Source organism: Lathamus discolor, chromosome 2, assembly GCF_037157495.1.
Source record: "Lathamus discolor isolate bLatDis1 chromosome 2, bLatDis1.hap1, whole genome shotgun sequence".
Classification (NCBI taxonomy): domain Eukaryota; kingdom Metazoa; phylum Chordata; class Aves; order Psittaciformes; family Psittacidae; genus Lathamus; species Lathamus discolor.
Genome location: NC_088885.1, coordinates 111880831 through 111905908, shown reverse-complemented (window position 1 = coordinate 111905908; position 25078 = coordinate 111880831). Strand labels below are relative to the sequence as shown.

The 25078-nt window shown below is 43.4% G+C and overlaps 1 protein-coding gene across 3 annotated transcripts in view; it reads right to left on the bottom strand.

Annotated features, from left to right (window-relative positions):
* Window positions 1–25078, bottom strand: part of CABLES1 (Cdk5 and Abl enzyme substrate 1) — a 71461-nt gene that overhangs the window by 5768 nt on the left and 40615 nt on the right. Inside the window, exons 4-9 of one of the 3 annotated variants that reach the window (XR_010610162.1) lie at window positions 20490–20567; window positions 11799–11898; window positions 10147–10303; window positions 9270–9373; window positions 545–1348; window positions 68–157 (exon numbers count right to left, since the gene is read on the bottom strand). Coding sequence is in view for 2 of the 3 variants with exons in the window: in XM_065668118.1 (XP_065524190.1) it covers window positions 5408–5581; window positions 9270–9373; window positions 10147–10303; window positions 11799–11898; window positions 20490–20567 (613 nt within the window). In the remaining variant the exon portion in view is untranslated. Of the gene's footprint in view, window positions 1–50; window positions 158–544; window positions 1349–4833; window positions 5582–9269; window positions 9374–10146; window positions 10304–11798; window positions 11899–20489; window positions 20568–25078 lie in introns of those variants that run through there. The other 2 variants (XM_065668117.1, XM_065668118.1) reach the window with 2 other exon arrangements.

Below are 25078 nucleotides of genomic sequence, written 5' to 3'. Positions count from 1 at the left end.
ATGTGAGACAGCTGCATCACGTTGCAGCCTTACCAAGCTTTGCAACGTACCTTCTTATTTTACTGAGGGTTAACTTGATGTGAGGGAACTTCTCCTTAAAGGTTTCATTCATGTCCTTCTTGAGATCTGATGGCTTCACGTAGTCTATGACTGTGGTCTGTAACACATGGTCAAGAGATAATTCTCTTTTAGTTTGTAACAAACAAGATCACTCAATTCCCAAAAGCAAGGAATACCGAACAAGGGCCAGTCAGTCCCAATGCTTTCAGTAGAGGGGCAAATTAAGTCTGAATTAAGGCAACAATTTCTTTGTGACTGCTCCATCAGAACAAGTGACGTGGAGTCTGAGATAACCGTTCAGCACAAGCCTGGAACAATACATACCTTATAAGGATCCTCCACGTATAGCTAAGAGTGAGTTTAAACTAAATATGGGGGGACAAAACCTGGTTGAGAAGTCTTGTTAAACCAAAAAAGACCATCACAGTAACTGATTTGGTGACCAGATTTTGTGTACGTGTGTCCATGAGGTTCTGAGACTTACTGCGAGCTTCTCTCACATTGATTCTTCAGAGGAACTGCTGGTACAAACTGCTGACCGTCATAGCACACATTTGCTTGCAGGTATTTTCGATAATTAAAATAGTAAATGGGAGGGCTTGGGGAGGAGACATAGTAATGGCTCTGGAGAGCAATTGGACAACCCTTTGTCACCCGACTATGCTCTTGTCTGGTTCTGAAATGAGCATGAAGGGGAGTAAAACACACCTAACTTTTCCTGCACCTTATTTAGGAGGTACAGTACTGAAACAATGGATAATTAAAGCAATTTAAGAGAAGGCAGAGCATGTGTTTCCCCTGAACAACACACAGCAGGATCAAAAGGAAAAGAGGAAAAAACCAGCTTCTTGCCATGGGGTGTTGTTAGGGTCATACATGTTTCAAAATGCGGGCCATTCTGCTATCTGATTTGCAGTGTGAGAACCATCATCTGTCCAGATAAATTGCTCCCCACTACATCCTGGCAGTTAATTCTGCTGTGCATCTGTCGTCCCAAGTATAAATGCTTGTGAGCCCTCTCCAACACAGGTATGGGTTAAGCATTATTCCAAATTTTACTCAGTAAAGAGGGTAATTTCGTAAGGAAATTCACTCCTATTAAGGAAAGCTTCCAGTTGTGAGGAATTGTCAAAAAGGAGAAAGTCACATCAATTCTCTTCAGCCACTCCTGCTGCTCTGCATGCATACAGATGAGCTCAAGCGCAGATCTGGGCAGACACTGCAGTGCCACTGAGGTTAAATATTCATATGCTGTCTTGATGCTGAGGCAGGCAACGCAGTACCGTGCCTGAATAAAAAAGAGAGGAAAAGACAGGGAGAAGAAACCTTGCCCTAACCCAGGCACACAGGGAAAGGCTTCAACTGAATATGTGGGCCTGGTTTTAATCTTGATGAGGTTGGAAGGATATACTCATGCACCCATGCAGCCAGGCTCTCGGCTGCAGAAAGCTTCTCATGTGGCAGGGGTCAGCCCTCTGAAGCAGGAGAACTAAGATCTTACTGATTACTCCTTTCTTTCTCTGCGACATCGCTGCCTGCCTTCCTGCTCCTTGGTTTTGCTGTCAGAGGATCATCAGCAAGCTGGGTGCTTCTGACACACAGATACACTGGGAATTTTATGTGGTTTTAAGAGGGTTCCTCTTAATACTGCTATAAAAGGACTACTGAAACAAGCCACGTAACATAATTCAGACCAGTGCCATCTGCTACTCAATGTACAGAAACATCAGTTCATGCTGCTCTTACTTATAGAGTCAAGAGGCACTGAGCACATAAAGGTCACCTGCTGCTAAATCCAAAGATGATTTTAGTTACCAAATCCAAAGTTGATTTCAGTTATTACCAGAGCAATTTTTGGTTGTCTTGGGCAATCCTAGAAAGAGTGAGCTCTCTGTTACTGTGCAAAGCTACACAACACCTTATTCCATGCTTTACTGCAAACCTAACTGCCCGTTGTTTGCTTTCCATTACCACGGAGCTCCTTAGTTTTATCTTCATTGTCTCCCTCAAAGTGATTACATTTTCTTCTGGCAGCCTTGCCTTTGGCTCTCTGCAGGTAATCATCCTCCCTTGAACAGAGGAAGATGCAATCAGGCACCAACCTCGTGCGCACAACAGAAACCAGTTCACAGCAGACAAGGCTCAGCAATGGAGGGACTGCCTGGCCATCCTCTGGACACAGCTGAATGGCTGCACACAACTCATGCTGGACAGCACATTTCATCTGCTTTCACCTCTAGCAAGCAGGTGCCAGTGTGACCCCAGCTCTGTGGGCAATGGCACAGAGGAGCAGTGAGCCCTGGGCTCTGCCACACAGCAGCGGCAGCCCCCTGGGGTGCACCTTTCCCCGCAGCCATTCTGCAGGCACCATCTGCTTTACCCGGGGCTCCTCCAGCCCATGGGAGGTTAGCCAGAATTCAGCTGAAATTATCTTTCGAAGGAGAAAACCCCTTTGTTGAAACTGTATTTAAAGCAAAGCAGCCCGGGGCTGGAGAATAAGAGGGCTTAAAACTGAAAATGGTAAGGAGGTATGGCTATTTTTAAACAGGGCGATTTGTCTGTTTTGTCCTGTTGATAACAATCTCCCCCATCCAGTACTCCGAATATTGCAGCTTCCTGCGAGACAACAGTCTCTGTGACATAAATCACAATAATGAAATCCAGATGAAAGCTGGTGCGTGCTGGTTTTGATTCATGTAACAGGATAACGGCAGCATGTTTGAACACACTGGCTCTAAGGCAGCTGTCTCAGCTTGTCAGTGCCATGCTGGAGAGTGCAGCCAACTGCCCTTATTCTCAAGAAAAGGAATTGTGCGGCGTCTTTTTTCTGTTTTTCATCATTTCCCCTTGACTTTTTTTCATAGCTGCTGGAGAAGCTCGACTTGGTTTGAGCAGAGGGATGCTCTTTGCCGATAGAAGTGCATGCATGTGGGACCCTGCCCACCAGTGAGGCAGGCAGCACAAAAGACCACAAATGTTATCTACTGGCAGGTAATTTAAAATCAGTGCTGAATTAGTGTCTGTTGAGTTATCGAAGCAGTTACCCCTTCTAACTGGGTACCCGAGCATCCCTCTCACTGTCACACCATGGCTGGGGCACAGCACTCACGAGGCTACATAGAAATCCTAGTTCGAGACCCTGCTCCTGCCTTGGACATCTCCTGCAGCACCCACCACCCCCACACACCCCCCCACTGCCAACCCTGCCCATGAGGAATGGACCAGGGGAAACCACTGGGGTGGCCCAGTGACCCACAAGGAAAAGCTGAGATCTGACATGGGAAGGCTCTGACCTGAAAGCATCCTTCACTGTCTACTCCCTGCTCAGCATTTACGCTTTTCTTCTCTTAGGCCACTTCATTGTGTTTGAGCTGCCTGCAAGTCCCAGATGCCATGTTGGGGAGAAGACATGGCTGTTAACAATGTGCATTTTGTCTGTCCAGAACAATGCTGGTATTGCCCGGGTAGGAGCACCCTTCCAACACCGATGCCCCAAATTTTATGAAGGATTTGCAAATATTTCCCTAAAAGTAACACAGCCTTTTTCTATCCGAACATTTTTGTCTTATACAAAATGTTAAGGCAGGCACTCTGCACTCCCAGAGCTGTCAGATACATAAGCAAGGCACTGGGAACTACCAAACTGTCTCTCTCATACTCCAGTCTTGAATGTTTGTAACTTCTGTCATCCAGAAATGTCTGTCTTATTTCTCACAGCTTATTTGCACAAAATACATTTCACTGCAGTATTCAGCAATCCTCCTTCCTGGGCTCTGTTCGTGTTCTCTGTATACAAATCTGTATATTTTAGTTTGGAGATGGAAGTTGCACAAGACAAATGAAAGCCTTGATATATGGTAGCTGACAGATGCCTGGACAACTTGATGAATGCTTTGGCTGGAATCTGTACTCTGCACACTTTTTGCATGGCTGGCAGTTTTGAACTTGGAGGTTAGCTTGTGTGTTATCCACAAGCATTTTCAAACAGCTGCTTTCTCATAGGAAAGCTGTATATATAGCTTCATAAATATGGGAGGGGGGAGGATGCCTGAAATGGTTGGAAAGACTGGCAAGATGAAATATTGTTGAAAATAAATCCTACTTTGGCATGCTACCAATAAAAGATCATCTAGCCTTGGATGCCTCTACCCCTGCTTAAGAAGGATAAAATGAGAGTAAAATAGGTGAATAAAATTAAAGATATATGATAGGCTCTCTTCAGCTGTCATTACTGTGCACCCCTGATAAATCTACTTCACAGAGAGAGCAGAGGACTGATACCTTTAACAGACTTTCAGTAGGTCAATAGTAAATTCTCAACCACATAACAAATGAAGTCAATGACTATGCACTGCCTATACACTGCAAGTGACCAGCGATGTACCTATAAGCTGTCAGCAACCAACTTCATATACTTAGGCTGAAGATGCATATATATGGAAAATCCTGACAGAGCTTAAAACTGTGATGGAAAACTGGAGTGATTCCTTATGCATAATTAAAGTAAAAAGAACCACAAGAGGAAAAAAAGGAAAGGGAAGACTAAAGATGTCTCTGTTGTTAGATGGTTATTAACATTCAAGGCTCATGAACTGAAAGATTTTGAACTTGACAATCTCAAAACTGCCTCTTTGAATTAAAGTACATGGAAGGGCACCAGTTTATTTTATGCGGTTAACACACTGGAATCATTCTCAATTAATGCAGTGTGTCATTGTTACAGAGCAGTTGTTTATCGGAGTCTCAGCCAAATCTAGCACCAAATGCACAGAGCACAGGGTTTAAATACGACTATGCAGCACTACTGCAGTCCTCTGCTCCATGAGACTTTTGGGTACAAGGTCAGCAGCTGATAAAAATGCAATTTGGAGAAGCTTAATTTACAACTACGGAAGCAGCTCGAAGAACAGGGTGACGGCACTGAAGGACACTGTCAGTAGCCGATTACCCCTGACCTTGATGCTGCTTGTGAAAGACAGAACAGGGGAGCAAGAGACTGAACGCGCTGTATCATCATGCAGGGCTTTTGTTAGACTGCAGAGCCAGGGCAGCAAGCAGTCCTGATTTTAAAAGCACACTGAAGGACTAATCTGTAATAACACAGCCTGGCTGTGCTTGACACTAGTGCAGTACTTGGCAAATGCAGGCTGACAAGAGCTGCAAGAGCACTGCAGACCTTTGCTACAAGCTTTTTTGATTAGTGGGGTAGAGGTATCAGTTTATTTTGACATATTTAAACCAATATGCTGAAATTGTAGTGAAGTACCCAAACCAATTTCCATGTGTACCCCTTAGGCACGGATAGACGGCTATAGCAGGGATGTCATTACAGAAGGGGCACTCAAAGTCAAGATGCTACTGATCCAGGCTTTTCTTCTTTTGCTGGAAGTTTTGGCAGTGCACAGCAGCCAGCTAACATGCTCCTGTGTTGTTTCTGTGTTACCAACAAAAGCAGGAGTGCAGGGTCAGCCTCAAGCCTGTTGCAGAGCAAGTTTCCTCCTGCACATAAGGAGTTTTCTTTCTGCTGGCAAGAACACAGGGAGGCAGGGAGGCACGGATGAGTCTGGATGTATGCTAGTCAACATGAGGCTCCAGCAAAGAAATTACTGCTCTGTCTGGTAGATAAAATTCCTGTTCTAGAGAAGTTTAAGAATCTGCAAGAATTCCTGGTTCAGCGCTATCAGCCAGGAAGACATCTGTTAACCACGACATGATGCTTCCCTCCTCCCCCTGCCCCCCAGCATGACTTTTTCTACCTCTTACTGTTTATATTGTGGCAGAGATTGTAGACTCTCCTACAAAGACAACACCAAGCGGAGTAATTTCCCGAGGACAGACCAGAATTTAAGTGTTACTAATACAGTAAACAGAGGCCACAGTTTGTGTTGGTAAGGTATTGAAGCGGCTTTTTCAGAATCGCCCGGACAGGCTGTTTGTGTTAGAAAAGCAACAGGGAAGTGGGCATCCTTTCAAGACAGGAACTTCACTGCAGAAAACAACAGACCGAATCAAAAGCACTTCTCCTTCCAGAGGACTTACAGTTAAAAATCCTCTGCAGTCTGGGATTAATTTAGCTCAGTAAAATTACAGGACCATAAAGTCAATGTCACTGATGATAAACTTGGGCTCCACAAAAATGGATGGAACTGTTTGTTGAGTGTTAACTGCACGTATTTCAGAGTAAAATCCAAGCTAGACCACACATCCTGCCCATCTTATGTGTCGGGATAAGGTCTGCAGTGTTTACTGATGCAGCACTCACACAGACCTCAACAGAGTTTTACCAGCAGAGAAATGCTGGCCTACAAAGCACGAGCCAGGCTCCCAGGACTAATACCCCAGCAGCATGTAGCTCTATCCCACTGTCATAGCATATAGCTATATAGCATAGCACCTAGCATAATACCCCAGGAACAAAGCATATCCTGCATGCTGCAGCCCAGCATCCAGACTTACTCATCCACACCACCATGTGCTCCCATTCCTCTCACACACCTTCCCCCCATTAATTGCTCTGACACCCATAAGAAGGAGGGCACATGGAATATCTACAAGCTTGCAGCTGCCAAGCATTAACGCTAAACGCTGGCCAAATAACGGAACTTTAATTACAAGCTGCAACTCTCTGCACACAACAAGATGTTTGGTGCTGACATCAGAGCTGCTCTCAGCTGCTCCAGCACTTGCAAAAGGCAGCAATTACTATTATGAGCTATATTCTGCTCAGGACCAGGGACTGGTTTCAATCTGTGTACAGCAGCCCCACAGCTCCGTGTCATTGGGCAGAGCTCTGTCACTACCTCGACGGCTGCGCTCAGTCAGGGAAAAACACAGGGTTCTCACTGGCCTCAGACTGCAATTTGCTTTAATTGCTGATTTTTATATTTGGGAAAGAAAATGACTTGAAATTACAGCCTATTATGCTCCTGTTCACATTGATTGGAACTGCAGGGAGGGGGATTACCAGCTGAGTCAGGAAAGTCTAAGATGGATGCGAGTAAAGTCTCCTACACAGCCAATATAGCCCTATATTCACCAGCTCATTGCACAAGCCCTCCTTACCCACAGCCCGAGTTGCAAAATCCTATTTAACCTTCAAGCTCCCAGGACACACTGGCACTACCTTTTCTCCCTTCTCTCAGCTGAAGGAAGTACCAGCCTGTTGAGAAATCTCAGCAGAGCACTGAAGAACAACCACAGACTCTGGTTTCTTACAAAGGTGTGCAGCTCCTGCACGGCATTGCAGCTATGCTGCTTCAACCGGGGCAGGCAAAATCCTTCAATAAGAGAGCTCCTGGCACGTGCCTGTGATTCCCAGCAACAAAAGAAACACAGCACTTAATATCCTTCAGACCCTTCTCAGATCAGTGCCTGCCTTCAGAGAGAAGGGAGTGCTGCAAAAACCTCAGGCAGTGATGAAGAAGTGACGTCTGAAAGGCAAATTCAGGCAAAAAATACCCAAAATGTCAAATAAGGCGTAAGTAGTAATTAACCCCTACAGAAAATTAAAGAGCTGGGAGAACCCTGTCAATTCAGATGTATCGTTGATAGCAATGATGTTAACAACTGCCCTTGAAGCCCATTTTTCACCTCTGAAGTATCCAATTGTACCCCTGTTGTAGTGGAAATTCCCAGTTAGCTCCTTTTTGCAACAGAAGTACAAATATGGGCCTCAAGATTCTGTGGTTAACCAGCGTATGGAAAAGAGGGGCATTGAACACCCACTCCTGGGTGGAAACCTCCCCTGCAGGATGCTATCCTGGCTGCCCTATATTAACTCACCCAATCATATCCATCTCAACACCAAGTTGAAAAGGAATCAAAGATCTCAGGTGATCCTACAGGACTCACTGCCCGGCGCACATTCACTGCCTAGGGAAGGTTAGAAACACAACCATGACTGCTAAAGCTGTGTTCGTTTTGTATGCTGGTTAACAATGTCTTTCTCTTTGAGGGAAGACAGTTCCCTGTCCATGACAATAACCATATCAAAACCTAACAAACATTTTCCCACCCAGATGTCGTTGCCATAAAAGGTTGAAAGTTCGTGAGTTGGCAGCCAAAAACCGACTTGCCAACTGGCTGAAAGTAAGCAGACAACATACTGCACTCCCCATTTGAAAACTTAGCACAAACACAACCTCAGAGCTCAATCCCACCTCTCTGTGCAACAGGCACAACACTCCTGCCAGCAAGGAGGAGCATTCAATCTATGTGAAACACTTAAAATCCATTTATTTTGAAGAAGTAGCACCCAAGAACCCTATTATTGAATAAAGATCAGGTTGGGGGGGGGGGGCAGAAGAGAACCCACAAAGACTGTATCTTTACATACATTAGCAGTTTCTTAAATAACATCTTCTGTTCCAAGCTGGGTGAGGCCATGGACAACACTTTAGACCTCAGTGTTTCAAATCCTGTCCTATTTGTATATAGAGAAGAGTACTAGGTGATCACTTTGGAAAAAAAAATGCTTTTCCCTGCTGTCTACTACTGCTTTGGGTGTGTAACTCAGACAGATACATGCTCGCACACATACAACAGCACTGCATCTTGCCACAGTCCTGCCAAAATAGCACACTGAAGTCTACGGACTTGGTGCAATTAAAACAAGCCTACAGAAGTCTCTCACCACAGAAACCATTGAGCTAGAGGGCAGAACAAAGAACAGTTATGTGCCTGTATTGTTACGGGTTTGGATGTAATGAAAAACATACAGGCTCTGCTCATAATTGCTGTAATTAGAGGAAGAACTATCCCATGGTGAAATAAATACCTGGGAAACAAAGGCTCTACTAGACACCAAAGTGCTGTTCCGAGGAGCGAAGGATAAGCATCAAAACACAACGCAGCTTCGTGACTTCAGAAAAACCCTAATGGGCATCCTCCTATTTTGTCATAGATGCCAATTAGAGGAAGTATAAATTTTCCTCTGAACACAAGAGAATGAACACATTGTTCTAACAAGCCTTTCATCTAAAGCGTTTATGAAATACAGTGGTAATGCTAGCATTTACTTTTGTAATACCTCCACGAGTTTGTTTTTACATGTCTTGGTAAGTGTCATTTAGAACAAAGCATTCCAAACAGCTGTTATTAGTAGATTAATAATAATAATCTTCTTAAAATACAGCCAAATGTAACCTCAGCCTTCAAAATACTGTTACCAAAATTTATCTATGCTACACCTAATTTTGCATATCACTCACCATATATGAAGGAAATATTAAAACCCGCTTATGTTTGCCACATGGCCACTGGGGATCATCTAAAAGATTTGGGTCGTATTCAACAAAGTCTCCCAGGTCACTACCTATAAAACAAAGGTAAATATAAGAAAGGAATTCATTATATCAAGAAATCTCTGGACTTAACGGAAGAGGCAAATGACTTAACAGATAATGCATAAGATGATCTTCATGGAAGATTTTTGAGAGTTAGAAAGTTACCCTAAATCTTGAAAACTCGAAGTATTTCAACACTAATAGAATTTGCAGATATAGAGGACCTACAGCTTATGCATTACCTACTAAATGTGAAATTAGGGTTCACAGAACTGCGAAACTATGCAAAGCATCACAATCACTTCCTGGCAACAAGTTTTCATCTGTTTATGCAGATGTTTTGATTTGTTTCATTTAACATGCCAAAATATCTTAAGCATACAGTGCTTTGGCTTATGTTTTGTGCCCAGCTTTGTAAACACAGCCCTTCCCAGCCTAATAAAGGTCACAAGTATGGTTTACACTTTCAGCTACTGTGTTGTCACTGTAAATTTTCCATAGCAAAGGAAGGTAATGATGAGCCTGATGCAGGAGGAACAAACAATGCTGGTGACAGGAGGAGGCACACTGAGTGTCATCAGGGCTGTCAATACAACCAGCAGTTTTGTTTACTTAACCTTCCATCATCTGTAAGCCAGCTTTGCTAAACAAACAGGGTATGAGCTGCATTTCACCCTACATGTGAGACTACATTTTGCTCAATTTAAGCAAATAGAAGAGGTTTAAATATGTCCATCCTCCACAATAGCTGCCTATCACCAGGATACCCAAGGATATTAAAATAAGCTTCTTGAGAAGTTACCTGCATCAATGCTCCCCTGGGTGCTGTTAGCTCTTGCCAAAGAAAGGCTACGATGGCTTGCATTGCGAAATTGGGAGAAGGACGAGGTGGAGTCTATCGTGTTTCTCCGAGTTCCCAGAGCATTGGTGGGAAACAGGAATTGTGTGTAAGAAACCGTCTAAAAGGAAAGTCAGAAGAGACAGTTACTTGTAGCCCAGCTCAGTCACAGCAGGATGCCTTTTGGTGCATCACTATCAGAAGCAAGGGAAGCCAAATTAGCAGAGGATTTTCTGGATTTAATAGTTAGGCATAAATGAATAAACACCAGTCACCTACACTTGATTCAGTGCAGTCAGTTTATCCATGCAAAAAGCAAGCATTTGCAAAGGCATTAGTTCTTCCACTAAACCACACGCACACAGGCACTAATACATTGGATTTACAAAATCCTTCTCAAGGGTCAGATTTAAAAATAGGTCTGTTTGGTTCGGTTTTGGCTGGGTGTTTTCTGTGGGCCTTCCCTGTAGCAGATTTCAGCTGCTTCTTTACAGAAACAGCATCATTTATATGGGTCCCTCAGCACAGATGTGCCAGAGGCAAATCAGCTGAACGCTGCTGAAATTAATCACTTTCTCTGGTATTTTTCTCCTTCAGTATTTTGCCTGGCAGAGTCCTACTGGTGTCGTAAGTGAGCTCCAGTTTATAGCAATGGTTGCAGGAGATCATTTACTGCCTCTCAACATGGACTAAGTGTGAATGAAGAACTTGTGACAAAATTATTTTTAGCGCATACTGCTTCTCTGCCTGTATCCCTGGCCAGGCATAGGCAAAGCCTTGCTTCTCGTAGGTTTGTTCTCCAAAAATAACATTATTTGAAGAAAAAATATGAGTCTCAGGCTCTGGACTGGTTTACGATGAAGTCAGAACAGGTATCAAATAAAACATGTGAGCTTTCATTCATTTACAAGCAGGCAGATTGTCCTCAGGAATTTACAGCCTGTGGTCTGGCCTGACACCTGCTTAGGTGAGAGCACCATGTGCAGCAGCATTGACCGAGGGTCTCTAAATCCACGTATGACAGCAGACTGGGTAAACTGAACTATAAAAAGTAAATCAGGCTTTCAGCAAAAACTGTTTTCAAGTATGAGTTGTTTAAAATGGGTCATTTTCCTTGAAGATTCATAATTGCTTATTCTATTCAAGTGAATGAACTCCTGGATTTGTAAATACTCATCACATTTGTACTACTGTCTTCCTGCTCTGCGGGAAAACACACTGTTAAGCTAAAGTTATTTTATTAAATAAAATTGAGAGCAAACAAAATTACAGCTTACAACTCTCAGCAGAAATTATGTTCAAGCCCCTGACAATATACTCTGCACTGATACCTCCTGCTAGATCCAGGGGAAGGCTGCACAACTCAGCAATGCTTTACAGACTCAGACATTGCCAGAGGCAAATTTCTTCAAGGAGACAGAGCTGTTCACATTGACATCTTGGGCAGTCATCCTGAATTTCTGCTAAGCTTATTTGCAGTTTGCACATGCTGTGCTTTAACTACTGTGTTACACTGCATGTTATAACCTAGGTTTATATTTGTGCCCGTTATTAGTTAAGCTATTTTCACCCTTATTACATAAACTCTAATGGAGCAGGAACAGAAGCACCCCCACCTTCCCGTCTGCTCCGAGCTCCACACCTTCAAGACCAATTATCTCTTTCAGACACACTCCAGTAGAATGGCACTGGCGTCCACCATCCAGCTTCATATCCCTGGGAAACAGAAACCAGAGCAGAAACAGCTCTTAATACAGATGCCTTGTTCACCTTCCACCACCCAATGCTGAAATGAGGTAGCAGCATTAATCCAAACATGCCCATGCAAAGCACAGACCAGACACCTTTTCCTACCAGAAGCACTTGTTACATTACATACATTATGGAGAAAACCCCCGCTTTGTTCGAGGCTGCATCTCTTACCCCACCTACGGCGCAGATCAGTGTTCCCCATTTCTGGGTGCCTCTGATAAAACCTGGCATTGGGAGGCAAGTGAAGTCATACACACTTCAGGTGAGATCCAGCAATTGAGACTGAACACTTGCCTGCCACGTATCTAGCAGACGGATGCTCCCAGCGTATATACCCACATCCCCCTGCCCTGCTGGAGAGAGGTAATTGTCCATGAAAGCCTCCGGGAGGGACTCCTGCTCCTCTGAGTGCAGGACGGTGTCCAAAGCCCTGTGACCTGCCAACGGAAGAAACCCGGCACTCCATTGCCTGGGATGGAAACTTGGGGATCTACTTGAGGACTGACCCACTTGGCACCTTAGTCTTGGAAGTAAATGATATGACCAAGACCACAAAGTTGTATCCCCTGCTTTAGCCTCAAGATCAGAATGGGAGTGAAGGCAAGAAAGACTTTGAGCAAACCCGTGCTCTGCGAGTGACAGCCATATACAACTCCAAAGTATTTCTCTCGCAATATTTTCCTGGCTGATTTCCGTCGAGATCCAAGTATGTGTTTAAAAATCTGTGTGGAAGACATGCTGACACTGAGGCAGGGAGAAGCCCTGCAGGCTCTTCACCCAGCTGCAGGGACGGGCTGTCTCACAGTGTGTCTCTGCACATCCTGTTCCTTGCCTTTCTTTTCCAACCTGTCACTCACTTTATTTCTTCGAAACATAGCAATTGACGAGTCCCCAATAAATCATGTACCTCACTGCTGGAAAAATCCAACCCCTCTATCTCCTGGAAAACATATTCCTGTGACAAAGGAAAAGACTGTATCAAGTTTCTAATCCCAACAAAGTCATCTTAGTTCTTTGATTGGGGTTCACTTAGCACAGTGTCACATTATCGTTCCTGTTTCCTGATACCACGTTACTGAGGAGCTGGACAAATAATTACACAAAAATAACCCTCTGTCACAGGCACAGGATTAGCCTCTCCGCTCTTGTGTGCAACATGCTTAAAGGAACTATTTCTCATAGAGAGAAATGTCACACGGTGGCCATTTCAGCAGGTTTCATCTACAAAACAAACACACAACCTGAGGACACCCCCAAGCCCCAAAATGAAAACAAATTATCTAAATTAACTGAAATAATAACACAACAATTTCGTTTCCTTCCACTCAAACCCTTACGGACACAGAATAAGAAGTGATGCCATTACGACTTTGGCAGCAAGTCACAGAGAAATTTCCCCATGCAATTAGCAGGCAAGGACAGACAACTCTGTAATTCATCAAATGGAAATCCAGCACCCTTTGAAGAGTCAGCACAGCAGAGCTGCAAAAAGCAAAAAGAGCATCTCCTGGGACTGAATCACTGCTCTGGGAGCAGGGTGAGCTGGCACATGTGAGCACACATGGGAATAATTCCTGGGCATTAGCTGAAGATCGATGGACATTAATGCCTCCATTTTCCCATCTTTCTGATGTTTCAGGGCCTTGTGAAACAACACTGCAGTCATTCTCCCTCATCCCAGGTGTTTTGCAAGGGCTGCTTAAGGTCTTCCCCTCCTCTACATATGCTCTGTATTTGAAGCTAGTATTTGATTGCTTGTGTTGTAAAACAGAGTAATAAGATATTACAGTTTGGAGAGAAACCTGTCCATAAACCAGAGAATTAAACTCCTTCTCCTGAGGAAAATCAGTATTAAACAATGTGCAGTTTCTCACTGGTGTATAAATGGAAAGGCTCATTCTAGCTTTTACACATCCTTCTCTCACTGGTAAATGATCTCAGTGAACACCTAGTAAGAGATTACTAGGTGACTTTACTGTATCCTTTCTGAGTTCCCTGTCACTAGATCAACACCAAGCTAGTCAAGTTTTTGCAGGACAAGCCTTGATCTTTTTTCCCTTCCTTCTATTACAGACAAAAGCTCAGGAATGCCTCAGCAAAACTCTTGCTGGGAGACCAAGCTCGAGGGCTGCCACCCTGCAGCTAGGGGAGCCCCAGCACTGCTGCTTCCTTCCCACATCCCCAAAATCCCAAGAGCAACTAGGAAAGACCGGGGGGATGCCTCCACTTTGCCCTCTCCAAGTGGATAAGTTGTACCTTGGAACAGTCAGGACGGTTGTTTGGGTACCAGTGCTGCCAACCACTGCCACCCAGTTGTCCTTCAGGACACATGGCATGGCACCAGAGCCAGTGGGCCCCATGAGCCAGAAGCATATGGAGGATAGGCAATTCATACAAAAAGATCAAGGTTTCACTGTGTTTATTAGGTTACCGATGGGACTGAGGAAGTGCACAAACCAATATCCAGTAGTAAAAGGTGCTTTCAAAATGCAGAGTAGGAAATATGGTCCTTGCCAAAAGACGCTTTTAAATGATGGAAAGTTTCCTCCTCCTCATTTTTGATTTTCCTGTTTCATTTTCCAAAAGTTTTGCTTTTTAACAAAGTTTTCAACGGATTCAAGCAGACACCAAAAAGCAAAACTAAATCATGAGAACTTAATCCTACCACCTTAACTTCATTTGAGCAGGGAAAGCTTGAGGAACTTAGAAGATCAGCGATGATGTTTCCTTAGAAGGCAAAAAACCAGATCCCAGTTTCTGACAAAGTTTGGGGAGTTACCTTGATTTACACCAAGCTCTAGATATTCTACCCGTGCATACCATTTCCAGAAAGCTGAGCAGAGTTATAAATTACACTCAAAAATAAGCATATTGTTTCAGTTATCCAGGACTGCAGAAAAAAAGAGGTTTCTCCCTTAGAGTTCATAGATTTTATTGCAACAGTACCAGGCGACTTGGGATCCTAAATCTGTTGTGGGATGGTGAAACGCATTACTGAGCAGGGAGATAAGAATCAAAACAGGAAATCTCACTGTGCCTTTTATTAGCCAGGCCAGGATTAACAGAACAGAAACTGGATGCTATTACCTTTGGAAGTATAGCATTTCTTTAATGAATCAAACGTTACACTTTGACACGATCACCAAAGCCCTATGCAAGACTCCTGCTGGGTACTTGCTCTTTAAATGACAGCAACAGTTGAACACTTTAACCTGTGAATAATTTAGGAGTCCATTAGGTATTAAATAGATTTTAAGGTACATGAAAAAGCCTTCTGCTTATTGCAAGATGGAATCTGATAGAGATGTAAACCTTTTGTGTCTGTATTTTATGCTTAGCTATTCCTGACTGTTAAGGTTTATTCTAAAAGCAAAAGTAGTTCATGAGACATCAAGAAAAGATACTGTTCTTATCCATGACTATAAACAATTTCCACTTATTGTCTCTGTAGGCACAAGGACAATGACAGCTTTGGAAAAGACATGCTGCCAGCCAGTCCAGCAGTGGGTCTCCTGCTGCCTAAGACTGCCTGCTTTAATTGACCAAGGGCTATCAGATCCTAATGATATAAAAATTCCACTGGGGAAGAATAGCAAGGAATTTGGTAACAAATCTAAGGACTTTGCAGGATATTCTGCTTTGCTGTGAGCTTACTGCTACAACCCCTACGGCCATTTAGATTTTTCCTGTAAATATGCCATTAGTACTGCTAGAACAACAACTCCAGTGGCAATTTATAGGGAGAGGAGGAGGAAAAAACCCTGGAAAGATGTTTTTAATGGGCCAGTATCATTTTTCTCTCTCCAAACATATTCAGTTGTCAGCATGTCAGCTCCTGACCTGACGTTTTGCCCAATGCAGAGTAAAAGTTCAAAATTTAAACCTATCAGGTTTTGGAGACTCGTTGCTTCATTTCAATCTAAGGGAACAGGGCAACGCACAAAAATGAGCAATGGTGGCTCTATAAAATTCATACATGAGATGATTACTTTTGAAGTGCCTTGTTGGGGGAAAAAAAGGAAAAAAATAGATTTATATCCCCTTCTGTAAAGCCAATATGCACTTGTTTCCTTGTTCAATTTAGGAGAAGCAGGGAAAATGGGCAATGGTAAAGAAAAGCAGGGATATTTCAGTTTACCTATTATCAGCTAAACCCAGATAGTTATTCTTCCCCAGGCCTATGGAATGATAAAAGCTCAGGAAAAGCACTTGAGATTAATGACTTAATCAAAACTGCCTCACATACAAAAATTCCACTGGGGAAGAATAGCAAGGAACTAATAACAAATCTAAGGACCTAACAGAGTATTCTGCTTTGCTGTGTGATTACTGCTACCACCCCTACGGCCATTTAGATTTCTCCTGTAAATATTCCCGTTTTCCACACTCACTAAAATGTTTGTTACCTGACTTGCCATATAACTGATGGCAGGGGTACAGCATGCGCGACAACCTTACCTAAATGCTTCTTCTTGCCACATTTTGCATATGACTTTCTTACCCAGTTCAAATACTGAAGATGAACAAAGACATCAGAGTTTAGATAATAATGAAGCCCGCTGGGAATATCTGGTGTCGAACAACAATCAAACTCATTGATTGTTGTAGCTACATGTTATTTGGAGTGATGGTATTGAAAATTTCTTGCTCTCAGCATCACTGAATTCTTTAATGTCCTGGCCAGCACTTAGTTAAGTTCAAAGTTAAATTCAGCAGTGATTTATCTTTGGAAACTGGATGAAGCTGGTTTGTAGCATTTCTGAGAAGGACACAAATTCTTTTTTATCTAACAACTTGCTGCTTTAATTCAGAAAAATGGCCCATTTCCTGGGCCTCAATCCATTTAATTACTCATACTGCATTATTTCCCTTAACTGGAGGCAAGTTTAGTCAGATGAATACCTACATTCTTGTCAAGACAGCAATATTCAGCACTATTTCTGCTCCAGGTAAGCTTCTAACCACTTAATGAATTCAGTGACACAAAGAATAAAAGATGAGGTGAACTGGCCAGTTTCATAAGAACATGCACTATCTGATGCTCTGGATTTTCTGTCCTGTTGCTCATCACCTTCAGCCCCAGTGGCACTCAGTCACTGTGAGCCCAGTGGCATGACACCACCAGCTTTCCTCCTCCCCCAGGTCCTCTAGATTCATCTTCTGGGCAGGACTGGAAGCTCTTAAAAGATTTTTCCAATACCACAAACTAAAATGTCATCAGAATAGGTATAATTTTAATATGTGAATTAACAAAAACAGGCCTAAAAAGTCCCTTTTCAAAAACATGGGTTTTAATTCTGAACCGTAACGATGTGTACCAAATGAAAAACCTAACAACACAACAGAACTAAAAACCCATCTAACTACATCCTCTGTAGGGGCCAATGACTTTGGGCTGGAACACTGCAGGAAGTTGGGGGCCAAGGGAAGCCAGCAGGCAAGATGCTTAGTGCCTCTTTCAGCTCCTGACTTGCAGTATAGCCTTCCTTACATTGCTTTCATGTGGCTGTGTCTGCCCTCACAGCTGCTCTGCTGGTCTAGATGGCGGAAGAAAAACATGCTCTGGTCCTGTCCATTACCCTCCTCTTGGCCATGGAAACAGATGAAGCTGTGCCTGTCTTCACACCACCAGCAAAGACGCCAGCAATCTTAACGCAGCCAGACCTAGAGAGCATTTATAACCCAGATCTACAAAAGTACCTGCCTCTCAGTGGCTCCAGCAGGAGATAAGGCATCTCAAAGCCTATGTCAATTCAGTTTTAATTTTCCCCTTACACAAAAGCGCTATAAGCCAAAGCACTAAGTTTCCATCAGATACAAGGTACAGACAACATTTCAAGGACAGAAAGTTTTAGTGATTACTTCTGCTCATGACTTTTTTCCTCCCCACCACATCACCCGCAGCTTTGTGCTTTCCATTTCTCTTCAGCATAACGAAGAAAACTGGAGAAAGTAATTCCCCTGGTACACGGTGTCCTTCATTCTCAGCCCTAGCAAGCACCACCAAATTGGCCTTTTGAAATCACAACAGAAAAACCTATCACTCTGGAGTATGTTTCCCTTCAACAGCGCGCTGCCAGCCGCACTCTGGTGAGGCTGCCTGGGAGGGGGATTTGGGAAACATTTTCCAGGGGACAGCTCAAACCTCATCCACTCACGTACTCTCACGGCTCTCCTCCCCTCATCCCCCAGACCTCCATTTGTACTTGTACAACCACTTAAAAACACAGCTTGGGGGTTTGGGAAGTTTGCTGTTGTAGCCTGACCTCAGCATGGAGGGTGGGCAAGCAAGGGCTGCAGCCTGGAGTACATTGCTTGCACATTGTTAGTAGGGGGTGATGCTGCCTCATGCACCCCAGCCAAGTACAGAGTTCAGCTGTGACAGCAGGAACTGCCTTTCAGACAGGTTTTTAAAATGAATCTGTTAGTGCAGCTTAGCTGCCAGCATCGATACAGCACGGCTCTTCTGTGCTGCCTACAATGTAACGGGGACTGGCAGCCTCCTCAAAACACAGCCGTGCTTGTACATCTTCTTGCTGGCCTCAATGCCCATGAGTCAGAGCAGAGGTGGAGAAGCAGCAGCAGCTCCACCATGTGCTCCTCTCACATGGAACAGTCCCCCCTGAATGCACATCCACCCTGCTCTCCTGCTCCTGCCAGGGCTCATCCCCATCTCACTGCAGATGTGCCCATGGCTCCCTGCACTGATAACCATTCAGTAATGCTTGCAGAACAAAAACCAGTTCAGACATCTTGCCCAGGGACAGACATGAGCAATCCAGAGGGTCAGAGAAAGCAAAGGCCACAGGATGCTGTCACTACAGAACTTCAAAAGGGTACCAGTGTCTCTCCCCATTCCTACTACACATCCAAAATGTGCAATGAAGTGAGCAAGCACTGTGCAGCCTGAACAGAGTGCCTACAGTTTATGCTATACTGCCTCATCTGTTCTTTGCACCAGCTGTTCCTAGAAGGAGGTGCCACTGAGTTGTTTCTCTCTTCCTCTGATGCTCTGGAAGAAAGACAAAGGGCATTTTTTTTAATCTTGCAGGGTTTTTAGCAAAGGGAACAGGGCTGGATTGTTTTGTACTGGTACCTTCTCGGCCCATGCCGCCTTGCTGCAAGAGCATGGTATAAGATATGATATGCTGAAATAACATTTAGGATTGCAGCTGGCTTTGTTACTGCTGCAATTCAGAAGGTGTAACTAGTCATCAGCATTTCAAAATACATTCACTTTTCAATAGAGACAATTTCCACCGGGCAATGACCATAAATGAACGACAATATACCCAAAAAGAGAGAACAAAGCCGCCAGTCTGTCAAGAATTCGCCTGATGAGTCATCACAGTTTAATTAAGAGAAAAAATTTACTTTAAGAGACAGAAGAGCAAGTCGACTCTCCTACAAAGGTGTCTCCTTTCAATTCTGCATTAAAAATAATCTCCCTTTGTTGTGAATTAGTGATGCACAAGCAGCTTGTGGCAAACAATTCTCCAGACTTAAACAGAGCTGCTAATAAGTGCGAAGCCGAATTCACCCTTTATGCACTTGATGAATTTGAATCTAGATGATTTATGGGTCTTTCAAACCCACCTCAGTGTATCAACTGAGTATTTCCCCCAAATTCTGTGCCCTGCAGGTGCTGAGCCAATCCCACTACAGCTAACCCTCAGCTGTCCATTGAGTGGCTGTGGTGGCCAGGCTTTACTCCTCTGCCCCAGGGGCACAGAGCTGCCACAGACAAGCACTGCCCTTCCCAACCTTGCACTGTGTCTCTGAAGGCACCCAAGAAGCTGTGCCACAGAGCCTGCCAGGCAATGTCTCCCAGCTAAATCCAGTTTCTTCTACTTCTGCAGTTTCAATGGAAGAGCAAAAAGTCTTCTCAGTCTTCAATATGAACAGTCTTTCTATCAGAGGTCTAGTTGAGGGTTACAAGGCAGCTCCATGGGTGTTGCCTACACCAGCTAAGAACCTGCGTGGTAATTCAGCCAAAAGAACCTCTATGGTATTATGGCCAAAACAACCTGTTTTCAATGACTGAACGATCTGACCAATGGCCAAATGTACAACAAAAAGGTATTATGTTCAAATCCAAGTATTTCTCTGTAGTTCCATAAATCTAGATACCACAGCACCACATCTGCATAGGAGAATAAGAAATCTAAGACTGCTTATAAAAAATGTGCTGTCTAGAGCACTTGTTTTGTCAAAGACGAGTGAAGTCAGAAGACACAATAAAAACAGGGCATTTTTCAAGAACATTTATTTCAGAGTAGTTTCTTCCAGTTTCATAATCAAAGACACCACAACACATATAAATAAACTGGGGACTGAGAGCTGTAGTTTTAACCTGGTAATGTTCCACAAGGCAAATATATCTAACTGCATTTATCTCTACTCAGAGCAGATACGTAAAAGCAATAGCCTCCATCATGCTGTTGTCCATTATCAGGTCTACATGCAGGCTCAGAAAGACTATGTAGTACACGTCCATTATCAGGTCTACATGCAGGCTCAGAAAGACTATGTAGTACACGTATAAATATACATACCCGACTTGGGTACAGTCTCGATATGGCAGCACTGAAAATATGCTACAGAAGGATCTTCTGCTGCTGATAAGGACTATTCTAAAATATAAAAGAAAATAAAAGAAATCAAAGGCTAAAATTAAAAAATATCCCACCACAATAAGCAAAGCAACAGATGTTACCATTGACTAATTCATAATCATAAAGCTTTCACGACAAATAATTTCTCCCTCTTTTTTATCTTACAAGTGCAAGGGTATTATGCTACTGAGTCTTTACAGAAGTGCTGCAGCCTGTGCCATACCTTACACAGTGAATGAGCAGTGCAGTCCCATCCCCTCTACAAGCTTTCTGGAAAGACTATCTTGAATACATTACTTAGAACCTAGGATAGATGTTTTTCTAGTGAAAGGAGTCCTAGTGACAAGAGTCCACCCAGAGAAGCAAGGAGTCACTCTCACAGCTCACCACTATAGCTGAAACTAAACAAATACAGCAACTCAGGTGATACATACCACCACTCTGTGGTTGACTTGGAGTTTGCTTTTACTGGAAGTGAATTTCCATGTGCTGGTCGTGACTTGTCTCTGCTAAACCAAAGGACACCCTTGATTTTCAGCTTCCTGTTCCTGAAATAGCCTTATTCATGGCTGAAGTCAAAGACTGCTATTATTATAAGCTTTCAGATCCTTTCACTGTTTTCTAGGTTCCTCCATGAGTCTTCTCCAGCTTTTCCCCATCACCCTTCTTGGTCTCTGGGCAGCATCACTAGCCTCAGCAGTTGCACAGATGGCAGATATGAACACTGTACCTCTCAGTCTTACCTTAAGATCAATACCTAGCCCTGATGACCCGCAAACGCCTGTGCTCAATAATCACATTAGCCCTCTTGGTTATGATGCATGACTGATCCAACAGCTCCTTGCCCCTTCTCCTCCAGTGCCACATCTATCTCAGCCACTAACTGCAAGTGCTGAATCCTTCCTCCTGTAAGCATGACATGTCTTCATTCCTTATAGGCAAGTAGTTCAAGATTTGGCTACACGAAATCATACATTATCTGCCTGCACAGAGATTATCTCAGAATCCAGGCCACTGTTCCAACAAACACCTTGTATTTTAATCAGTCTCCAAATCTCTGCATCAGCTGCAAAGTCACTGTATAGTATTAAATCAAATACCTTAGAGCAACCTATCTGTCTTGCAGCCACATCACTGCCTTTAGCCTTCAAGCTCTGATGTATCACTAAACAACATCAAAACCACCTGAGTCAAGAACCACCTTCCACGGAACTGCATGGACTGCCAATAGCTATATTATTATACTTTGGGCAGATGCAGATTGTCAAGAAGCTAAAAGAAGCTTAATTAAGATTTAAGATAAAGAATGCCAATAAATAACTGATTGTTTATAAATATAGCCTCTTTCCTTATTCCCTTCAGGACACCAACACCTCTACATTTGTACAATGTACACTGAGAAAGCCCTTTTTCCTTCTAAAGTCGGACAACAGGCTGCATCACCTCAAATTCCTCTAAGACACAGTGATGGCCATTTGTGCCATCTTCTAATGTGATTGGTGTTACAATTTACTGATATTTTATGTTTCTAAAAATCTCCACTTGTGGTCCAAATGCTAGAACATACTGTTAAGTTGGTTGTCAGGGCTATTGCAGCTCTGTGCTCTGCTCTCCAGCATTGATTTCACGACATTGTGTGCCACAGATCTGTCTGTAAGGGTTTCAGCTCAATTCTTCATCCTTTGTCCTACACTGGTCAGAGCTAGACAACAAACCCTAGCAAGCTATTTTGTTCTTTACTGACTGAAAACCACCATATGCACCCATAAATCTTGTACCAGTTATGCTGTAATTAAAACACTGTTTCCTTAAGGGACCAGCTTAGTCATCGTTCTTGGAAAAGATTTAGAACCCCAAGAGAGCTGCTGCATCTAATGCTTGGAAAAACGCAGAATGATCAATTTTCTTCCTCCTGGATCATTCCATTACAGCAATCCTATTTTCTTCCTTGAAAGCATGTCTGAAAGCAAAGGGGTATTTACCCTTTAATAAATGAAGGGGTTCTAATAATAAACACGCATACAGCATCAGAAGATCTCCTGCCACAGCAGAAGTATGATTTCATTGTTTGTCTGAACGCTATAACACTTCTTACCTACGGTAAATATCTCATACCCTGTAAGAGGGTCTCCTGGTGCAGCAGTAAGTTACAGAGTGGAGGGGGGAAATAATCTCTAACATTCGAGAAAGGCAATCCACAAGCAAAAAAAACCTGGCATGTGATTGATTTCGTGCTTGCCACTGTTTATTGCTGAATGGCTGACTATTCACAACAGCTTGCTTGTTCCCTGGAAGCCTTGTTTGCTGATGTATGAAACTTGGCACAGGCTTCGAGGCTGACATCAGAAAGTATCTTTGAATTTGGAAAACCACGGTACCCACTAAGAGCATTTCCCCCACTCCCTCTGGCTCCTTCTGGAAATACGGCTCTTCCGCCAATGCCCTGCAACTCCCTAAAAAAAAACCCAACTCCTAATACTTAAAGAGAATACTCTGCTTCCATGTCAAGAAGCAGACACAGCAGTGGGAAGTTACCATAGAAGACTTGCTGTATCAGAAGAAATCAGACCAGAAAGGAAGTAAGAAGCACTAGTCCAGCCTCTATTGTTTTTCAGACTTCTTTCCCTTGGGACCCGAGTATCACTTTCTTTCCATAAACTGGGATTCTCTTTACATACAGATCTCCCAGGCAGAGCAGGAGAGATGCCCATGGCCTCCACTGCCAGGATGACGCAAAACTTCATCTGCATGGCTGATGGAGGGGGCTGGCGCAAAACAGCCTTAGGAGCTGGACTGGAGGAGAAGCAGGGAAGGCAGTGGTCAGAAGCTCATCACTGAAGGATAAAACAGTATTTTTATTTAGCGGTCTGATGATATACACAGAAAACAAATCCTGAGGGCCTGCAATAGTTTGCTGGGGCAGAAAGTCCAGAAACTTGTCAAAAAGTCTGCTTTGGGGAAGGTGTGGTGGAAGCCCATTGCTGTTCAGGAAAATTGAATCATTTTTCATGGGAGAAAAGCATTTTCCTGGATTTCAGCTCTTCAACAAAGGGCATTGACAGTCTTGCGTAGCTCTGAATAAGACATCAGAAGCAGCTTGAGCCAGAGAGGGTTTACGTGCCCTGACTGCCATTGTGCCACACAGACATGTTTAATGAAAAGGTTTTCATCCCCTAATTCTCACATTTCACCAAGAAGTTGTACTAATTACTATGGTTCAGAGCAACCATTAGTTTACAAGAGAGCTCTGACAATGTCCAACTTCTGAGACTGTAAAAGCTAATCTTCCAATTTCTTTAAGGAGGTGTATGCTATGAAACTATAAAACCCTAGTGAGCACTAGGCTCTTGACAGAATCAGTAATCCACTTGATGTGAAGAAGAAGAATGTCTTTCTTTAGTATCCGTCTAGGTTTGATTGTGCTTCACCAAAAGGTTGAGATCAGGCAATGGGATACACATGGTATGTACCATTTACCTGTAAAATACCATAGCCTCTTTTCTTATACCTGATAGATGATGTTTGACTACAAGGGCTTTGCTACCCTGCATGCAATGGTGAACACACAAACCATGGATGCTGTCTGGTAGCAGCTATCATTTTGGAGTCTCCCAGGTTCAAGATGAGGCTATTGGAAGGTGTCTGAAAGTAATTATGAACTGTGAGGATGCTGCAAATAGTCAGCTTCTTAGAGTGCACATGTGCATTTCCACAATTGAGGAGCATTAAAAGAGACCTTTCATAGCCTACAGATGCTGTTTGGCCTTGGCTTAGATCTGTATACTAACAAAAAAATTGAGAAAGCAATAATATGGGGGTGAGAGAGGGGCACTGTTTTACTGCTTTTTTATCTGCTATACACGGTGACTCTAGAAATCTTGTCTCGTTCTCACCAGGTATTGTTTGTTCAGCTGGCTCAGGTTGCTGTTTTGGTGGCCTGTTTCTGCTGGACAGGAAATCTGCTTCACAGCTTACGGAAGATGCCACCAACAAACCAGCTGAGTAATGTGGGTGAAACGACACACTGGTGGATATCTGTGCTCATTTGTATGTTAGGGTTGACTTTATTTTGTCTTGTAATGCGAAAATTTATTCTGTGCTATTTGACAAGACTGCTTTTTGATAACACAGTCTGGGAAACAGAATTTTCCAGCTCCTTTACTTAGCCACATCCTAAAAATCCGAAGAAACCGGTTTAACCAGTGCACAGAACCGTCAACAGGAAGCTTTACAAGGACTAGCTGATAAGATGTGGTCTGTGTATAGGTGTTTTTTCTCTGTGCTAAATAGCTGAACTCTTATTTTAGAATCATAGAATCACAGAATAGTTAGGGTTGGAAAGGACCTCAAGATCATCTAGTTCCAACCCCCCTGCCATGGGCAGGGACACCTCACACTAAACCATCCCACACAAGGCTTCATCCAACCTGGCCTTGAACACTGCCAGGGATGGAGCACTCACAACCTCCCTGGGCAGCCCATTCCAGTGCCTCACCACCCTCTCAGTAAAGAATTTCTTCCTTATATCC